The sequence below is a fragment of the Pistacia vera genome, unplaced genomic scaffold (genome assembly GCF_008641045.1).
Source record: "Pistacia vera cultivar Batoury unplaced genomic scaffold, PisVer_v2 Contig371, whole genome shotgun sequence".
Lineage (NCBI taxonomy): Eukaryota > Viridiplantae > Streptophyta > Magnoliopsida > Sapindales > Anacardiaceae > Pistacia > Pistacia vera.
Window position 1 is genome coordinate 81,355 of NW_022196192.1, and position 8,159 is coordinate 89,513.

The 8,159-nt window shown below is 36.0% G+C and overlaps 2 protein-coding genes across 2 annotated transcripts; one reads left to right on the forward strand and one right to left on the reverse strand.

The window, feature by feature from the left end:
- The first annotated feature begins 2,093 nt into the window (after positions 1–2,093).
- LOC116140379 (protein ANTHESIS POMOTING FACTOR 1-like) lies at positions 2,094–5,875 on the forward strand. Its single transcript, XM_031426026.1, has 10 exons — positions 2,094–2,251; positions 2,394–2,494; positions 2,805–2,914; positions 3,052–3,118; positions 3,329–3,428; positions 3,716–3,832; positions 3,909–4,046; positions 4,208–4,289; positions 4,716–4,765; positions 5,497–5,875. Exons 1-10 carry the CDS (start codon positions 2,174–2,176, stop codon positions 5,671–5,673), a joined length of 1,020 nt encoding a protein of 339 aa, XP_031281886.1. The 5' UTR covers positions 2,094–2,173; the 3' UTR covers positions 5,674–5,875.
- Positions 5,876–6,001: 126 nt separating this feature from the next.
- On the reverse strand, positions 6,002–6,889 carry LOC116140380 (oleosin 18.2 kDa-like). The gene has a single exon (XM_031426027.1). The coding sequence runs from the start codon at positions 6,675–6,677 to the stop codon at positions 6,162–6,164; it is 516 nt and encodes a 171-aa protein (XP_031281887.1). The 5' UTR covers positions 6,678–6,889; the 3' UTR covers positions 6,002–6,161.
- Between the last annotated feature and the right edge of the window lie 1,270 nt (positions 6,890–8,159).

The following is an 8,159-nucleotide window of genomic DNA, read 5'->3' on the forward strand; positions in this document are numbered from 1 at the left end:
CCCTGATTAGCAGGACAAGTGGGGAGTGAAATGTAAGGAAATTTCATGGAGAATATGTTAGAGTGGGGGTGTGAGTGTAAGGAATCAAAGGACAATGATGGAATGTCCAAGAAAGTGTAAGGGCATTATGGGAATGAATGAAGATATTTTGAGCTAAAAAGGGCTTAAGCTTTGTAACCCCTTCATTCTTCATCCTTCCACTGCCTCTTCCATTCTCCATTTCCTCTCAAGTTTTTCTTCAATCTTTCAAGGATTCTAAAGGGCTTTTTGAGTGATTTTGGTAGAAAGTTAATCTAAAGCATCCTAAGGTAAAGATTCTTGCTTTAGATGTGAATTTTACCTATTAATGAGTTGAAGTCTTATAGTATGGTTGGTTGAGATTGTAGAGAAAAGGCAAGTTACCAAGGTAAAGAGAAGTGCTAGTGGAATCACTCTATCACAAGTAAGGAAATTCAACCAAGTTGAGATTTAAGAACTCTTTTGAGTAGAGAATTATATATGCATGTGTATGCTATATTATTGAGAATTGAATTGAAAGGAGTATTTGCTTTGTGGTTGTTGAATACACTTCATTTATGAGAAGTGTTGAGATTGCATGATGTGTGATGAGTGAGATGAAATTAGAGGAGATTGAGCAATCTTTTTAGAAGTGTTTGTCCTTGACAGGGATTATAGCTATGTGAGGGAGTTTCCTCCCATTTTAGATGATTAGAGAAAGAAGTATAGTTATTGTTTTAGTAGAGTTTTTATATGTACATGAGGTGTTTGATGAAATGCATAAGAGAAGTATGAGCATGAATAGTAAACCTTAATTCTTGCGACATTGCATATTGACATTTCATTAGTGCATTAACAAGCATTAACCATCCATACGCATTAGTTGTGCGTTGAGAAGTAGCTTGAGAAAGAGTAGAGAATTTTAGTATAAGTTACTCTAAAAGCAATGAGAATGAGAAAACTCCAAGAGTAGAGTGAAAGAGAGAATAAGCACTAGAGAATAAAAACAAGAGTAGTGCTAGACGAGAGAATAGAGTAGGTCATGTGATGGGGAACCTGTGAGTGATGAGTAGAATTGTCACGAGTAGTGGGAGCTTTGTGATCTTCCAGCCGTGTCTCCGGTAAGATGAGGTTATGACACTCGAGAGAGAGAGAGAATACACTCACGTGGCTAAGAGTTCCGAATCCATGCATAACCGAGTCCGATCGGCAGAGAATGAGTTAAGGTCACGAGTAGTGGGAGCTTTGTGATCTTCCGGTCGTGCCTCCAGTAAGATGAGGTCGTGACACTTGAATGAGTATTGGTCACGCAGAACGGGATTGAGTTCCCGGCCGTGCCTCCGGTAAGACGGGGCCGTGACATATGAGTGAGTAGAAGTCACGTAGAGTGGGCTAGAGTTCCCGGCCGTGCCTCCGTTTAGATGAGGTCGTGATATTCAAGTGAGAAAGAACGAGCTATGTAAAAGAGAAACAGAAAGAGAAAAGAGTAATGAAAGAATTAAGAGAAAGAGTTACAGGGACAGATGAGTAGAGGATTTACTTACTAAGCCTTTTGGTGCTCACCCAATTGTTTCTATGTGTTTTGCAGGATCTAGGTGAGGACGCAGTCGGATGAACGTCTGCAAGCGAAGAGAAATAGTCACACTGCCTACCACTTTTTGATGACTTGTTGTATATGATACTTTATTTTGTGTAAAGTATATGTATATTTAATGAAAGAAAAATTTGGGCTCATCTAATTATGTTATTATACATGTATTTTAGTATATGTATTTCTATGAGTATATGAGTAAAAAAGAGTCGTTACATAAACTATGGATAATGAAATATTTAGATTATTAAATATGGATAATGACATTTTTATACAAGGATAAGCACAATTAAAGGGTATTGATATCAAAATATTCTTTAAGGGGTTTGAAATTCTTCCTTGTGATATAGATTTATTTTTTTTATGAGTTTTATAATTAGTGAATTATATTATAATAGTAAAAAACAAATATCTTTTATTTCCCGCAAGAAACTGTTAGAAAAGCGCGACTGAAAGAGTCTACCATACGGCGTCGTTTGTCTCCACTGGGATTGTAATAATTTGATATTGCCACTGCCTCCACGCACAGTTATTGCTGCTCGTTTTAAATTCCGAAGTCTCTTCTTTTCTTATCAGAATTTATCAATGGCGACGACGGCGCTCACAGAACTCGATGACAAAATTGTGCGCAGCATGGCCGTAGGCGCAGTTTTCTCAGACTTTGTAAATCTTCTCTTCTTACTTTTCATGTTTATAATTTCTTTTTACCTAACAAATTAAATACCAAAAAATAAAAACAGTTTAGATTTCGCTATATACCTATAATTCCTGATGATAATTTAAAAAAAAAAAATTACAATTTCAGGGTGGGAAGATAAATTCACTTGACTTTCATCGGAAAGACGATTTATTGGTCACGGCTAGCGAGGATGGCTCGGTCCGTCTATACGACATCGTTAATGCTAAGTGAGTCGTTCAAATGTGCTTTCTTGAACTAATTATCACCTTAATTTGCGTCAGATTATTGCCTGGAATAACTATTCTTTGCTGATTGAAAAGTGGTACTGTTATCAAGGTTGAATTGGATACTCCAATTTCAGTACATTGTTTTCAATTAAACAGGTGTTAATATTATGGTAAATTTCGAGTATTTTAAAATGAGTTTAGCTTCTGTTAATTACTTTCATTTAAAGGATCAAATCAACCCTAGATGATATTATGTTCTGTTAATTACTTTCATTTAAAGTTTTAATTATTGTTGCGTTACGAACTTCAGGTTGCTCAAGACCACATATCATAAGAAACATGGCACTGATCGTATTTGCTTTACCCATCATCCAAGCTCTGTTATTTGCTCGACAAAATATAATTTGGATTCCACTGGAGGTGAGTTTCTCAGTGTAAATTTCTGGATAGAGGAGCAATTAATAAATATATTGACCTTTGTAAAGTAAAACTGAAGTCTGATTTTTGTGATTTTAAAGAAGGCCAATGGTAATATCTGTATTTTCTTTTCTTGCCAGAATCTTTGCGGTATCTGTCAATGTATGATAATCGAATTCTCCGCTACTTTAAAGGCCATAAAGAGAGGTTTGAATAACATGATTCGTTTGCGGTTTACTATTAAGTAGATAAAGCAGTTGACTCTGATTATAAAAATAAGTTCAGTATCATACATGGTTCCGGAAAAGGGTTTATGTATCCTTATACAAAAGAAAAAGATTAAATTGTTCCTTTCTGTTTTATGTTTATTTTGCAAGGTTATGATTGTGATTATTAAACTCTTGGTTGATGTTGTAGGGTTGTTTCCCTCTGCATGTCTCCAGTAAATGATAGCTTCATGTCTGGTTCTGTTGACCACAGTGTCAGAATGTGGGATCTTCGTGTAAACGCTTGCCAGGTTTGTTTCTTGTTTCTCATGAAATTTATGCAAATTTTAAGCTTCCAAAGAAAATTGACATGCATTACAAATAATTTAATCAATCCTGAATTGCTGAAGATTGGTTTCCTCCCCCTTTCACAGTAGTAAAGAAGTCAAGTAATTAGGGTCATTAGTCTTGATTGTGGATCGAGGTTGCAAGTATATATATATACTGGCTTGTATTTGGATTGGCATTTGTAATTAATTTAGGTTCTTACTTTAAAATATACACAATGGTGATTTATGCTTACTGACATAGTTTTCAGGGAATTCTACATCTACGTGGTAGACCTACAGTTGCATATGATCAACAAGGCTTGGTCTTTGCCGTGGCAATGGAAGGTGGTGCTATAAAATTGTTTGATTCACGTTCTTATGACAAGGTACTTACCTATAAAACATCAGCTTGTGTGTGGCACTTTATGAAGCCATCAATTTGATATATTTTTCCAACTGCAGGGCCCCTTTGACACCTTCTTAGTAGGTGGAGATAGAGCAGAGGTTTGTGATATCAAATTCAGCAACGATGGCAAATCAATGCTCTTGATGACCACAAATAACAACATTTATGTTCTTGATGCATATGGAGGAGAGAAGGTTAGTTTACCTGATTTGTTTTAGGGTTCTCATGGACAATAGTCTTACCTATCCGCTGTGATGTGGAGATCAATCCTAAATACTCTGTTTTTCATTTTACTTTACAATATATATGTAGGATGTGGCTTAAGTAACCAGTAACGAGACATTCTTATGTGCAGCGGTTCGCTGTGAATTTGGAGCCATCCCCAAATGAAACTATGGAAGCAACTTTTTCCCCAGATGGCCAGTATGTGGTCTCAGGTATCATCCAGTATTTAATATGTTTTCTATTTGAAAAATAAAATGCATCATCTAGTCCATTTCAATTTTCTTTTCTTTTTCTGGTCATTTCTATTCTATGAGTTCTAAAATTAGTTTTAGCATTGAAGCTTTTTAAAGAACTGGAAAGTTTATGTTTAAGAAGGGTCTTATCCGACTTTGGTATTTTTAAGAACCTCGTCTTATACAGTTCTTAGTACTTGTTGAAACAATCTTGCCAATTCCATCAGTCATCTACCTATCTTTTCCAAATGAGCATAGACTTGTGGTGATGTGGTTTTTGTATCTAATGATTGATTATTTTAGTTCCATAAGTAACTTTTCAAATGGGTGCAATTTGCTGCTTAAATTTTCCTGTCTTCCGTTTGGATCATTGTAAACTAAGTTCAGTCTTCTTGTTTGTCAAAGGGTCAGGGGATGGAACAATTCATGCCTGGGATATCAACATGAGAAATGAGGTATCATTCTTTTTTTTCTTCTCTGTGTTAAAATTTTTTTAATGTTACTTGTAGAGTGCATTCAAAGTGAACTCCTTAGGTGATTTATAAGTTCGTATCATACGTTCATTAAATAAACTGACTATGGCTGTGCTGGACCACATCCTTAACTTCTTTTCTGCTCTATCTTAAAAGGGGGGGAAATTATGAAGCTCATGTAAATCTAAATTAAGGCTGTTAGCTGGTTGTGTCTGGATGGTTGGGAAAATAATAAATATATTAACATTCATCGAGTACCGTTCAACTGTTGAGTCAAGCACATTGGTTAGTCCTGCTAAACCCAATCACGAAGATGTTGACATAATATGGAGTGTCAGTTCCTAAATTGGAAGAAGTTTTGGTAACGTAACATAGAAATAGTAAACTGGTAAGTTTGAGCAATGCTACAGTTACCGGAAAAAATATAAAAAATATACTGAATTCACGCACCACACACGTGGCACCATCTTCTTTTCTTTAAAAAAAAATTTCATAATTAATAGACGATCAAGATGGTGTCAAGTAATTTGGTGTATTTTTTTAGGTAACTAGTTTTATGCAACATTGAAGAAAGATTCATGATGTATTAACTAGTAATAACAGCATAACTTTCTTAACCTTTTTTTTTTATTTTTTTTTTTTATTTTTTTATTTTTTGGGTCTTGTTTCTGTGTTTTCTATATGATTATGTTACTTGTTTTAATTTGTGGTAGGTGGCATGTTGGAATGCCCACACTGGGGTATCTTCATGTTTGAAATGGGCTCCCCGTCGCGTGATGTTTGTTGCTGCCTCTTCTGTACTCTCGTTTTGGATACCCAACCCCGATGATCCCGCTTCTGGGGAACCTCAATCTCAACCAATTTCACAACCTACCCCTTCTTTCTCTTAACTTTCTTTCTTCCAGTGTTTTTATATGAATTCCTCGTACATATCTATTAAGCGTTTCTGTGGTTCATTTTTGTTGAGAGAGAAGAGAAGAATGCCAAATGAGGGCTTTGTGGCTTTGTGCAACCACACAATTTTGAATTGTAACACTGTAGAATTGTTTTCTATTTCTAGAGATGAATGAAAGAGCTTCATTTCTAGATTCATCATTCATCCATATAATTTCTAAGCTGAAGATGGTTGGAACATTAAAGACAGAAAAACAGAAGATATAAGACCCAGAACATATAACATAACGCGTTTAAATTAAAAAAAAAAAAAATGAAACCCACAGTACACAAAATCAAATGCCTACATTGATAGAAACCTATGGCTACACACACAAACTTACACCAGAAAACTAAAGACATTACATTAAAAACCCCAAACAAGAACCGCACATTCGTTATTCCTTCACTTCCATCTCCTCAAGCCTCAACTCAAACTCAAAACTCATGTCCTTCCCGTCCCAGTCTTCCCTACTTCATGGGCCTTGCTCTGGATCTCCTGGCCCACTTCCTTGGTCTTCTGGCCCACAAAACCTGCCATGTCGGCCATGCGTCGCTTTGCCTGGTCCGCCATATCCGGTACCGACCCCGTGGACTGGCGGAAGCTGTTCAAGATCCATGAGAATGAAGTCAAACCCGTCAACCCAAAAGCCCCGGAAGTGAAAAAGCCCGCCACTGCAAGCCCGATAGCAATAGCCGCCGGGACGATAACTGGGCTGAATATTATAAACAGCGGTGTAGTGACCATAAGCCCAATGATAGAACCAGCCAGAGTCAAACCAGCTAAGGCAAGCAAGGTGCCACCCACGGGTAGGAGCGCGACCACCGCTAGAACTTGGCTGGCTGAAGGCCCGCGTCTCGGCATAAGTGACTTGACACCAGCTCCATGATGATCATAACGGTGCTGTGGGTGCACCTGAAGCTGGTGTGGCTGTGGACGGTCACGATCACGTTCGGCCATTGAGGATAATGGAGAAGAAGAAGAAGAAGAAGATAAGTATTAAGGAGATGATGAAGATAATTGGAAGGGAGGAGAGAAAGATGGGTTTAAGAGAAGAGAAATGGAGTTAGTTTTATAAAGAAGTGAGGAGGTTCAAAAGGGTGACACGTAAAAGATTGCATGGTGAGTGGTGACCAGAGGCTTTGCATGAGAAACAAGTTTCGATGGGGGTAGTGGAGATATAAACAAAAAATACAAAATGAGGTGGCTTTTAAAGAAGGGATATTTGCTGCCACATTGATGTTTTTGTTCTGTAAAATTGTTGTGTTGTGCTTTTTATATGAAAACAAGTGGGCATTTTTCTGAGGAAATAGGGTACTTCTCTTCTCCCATTAGCTTCATGGCTTCATGAGGTTAAACTGTTCAATTTATCAAAAATTTCATTAGTACAATTAAATATTTTTACTTGCTATTATAATTTAAATTTATTATTTAATTTTCATAGTTACTATCTATATCAATTAAGGCACTAGAAGGTTAGTGGTTCCCTCTTCCAAGCTCTCTAAGTTACTAGTATTCGCATAAGTTAACCCTCCTACGTAATGGAAACATAATTCTTCCCTTCATTATATTTATTCGATCTTTTTTTTTTTTTTTTTAAATGACCGCAATGTTTGGATCAGTTTACGCATACCTCATCTAATTATCGGGATTCATTAAATACCTTATAAACTCAATGTTTCAAGGTAAGTCACAAATGTAATAGATTATCTCCAGGTTATTTGAATCCAAAAAATCAATTAAGAGAACAAACCTTATTGACCGCTCGGCTAACCTTTGGGGTTATGTTATGTCATCTTCATTTAACTATTAAATTAATAGATTCATAAATTTGTTTGCATTCTTTCATCTTTCAATTGATAAAATATATGTACACTTTTGCTCTTTTGTTAAATACAAATGTAAGCGAGGCTAAGAATAGCCTGGATGGGCTCGGCCCATTTAGATCTTCGGCCCACGTTCAAATATTGCGAGCTCCAATGAAGATTGCACTCCACTTATGTTGGGCTATTAGTATAATCAGAACTTCGTCTTGATTTTCATCAGCATTTTTTGAAGAGTATGACTCAATTAAGCAGTCCAATATTCAGAGTCAAATTCCCGATAAAAAAGAAGCATCCTTGGAAATTTTTTCAAACCAGTTCATTTCCATTATATTTAACTCATGATACTAAATAACTTTTTATATCACAATTATCTACGACCTTACACATTCAACAATTTTTTACATTATATATATATATGTTAAAATTGTTGAAAACCATAACAAAAAACACACAATAAAGAAAACAAAAAAGTAAAAAGAACACACAATTTATCCTGGTTTGTTCCAATAAAGGAATTATGTCTAGCATTCATATAGAAAATTTTATTGAATATCATAAAGTTGCAACAATTATAAAGTATAATGACGACATTTCACTCTTGCCCTCTATTCTTTCA

Excerpts from the sequence above, each read along its gene's own strand:
- LOC116140379 (XM_031426026.1), top strand. The coding sequence starts at position 2,174 with ATGGCGACGACGGCGCTCACAGAACTCGATGACAAAATTGTGCGCAGC. Across the intron at positions 2,252-2,393 it reads GCGCAGTTTTCTCAGACTTT|GGTGGGAAGATAAATTCACT; the intron begins GTAAATCTTCTC and ends TTACAATTTCAG. Across the intron at positions 2,915-3,051 it reads TAATTTGGATTCCACTGGAG|AATCTTTGCGGTATCTGTCA; the intron begins GTGAGTTTCTCA and ends TTTTCTTGCCAG.
- LOC116140380 (XM_031426027.1), bottom strand. The coding sequence starts at position 6,677 with ATGGCCGAACGTGATCGTGACCGTCCACAGCCACACCAGCTTCAGGTG.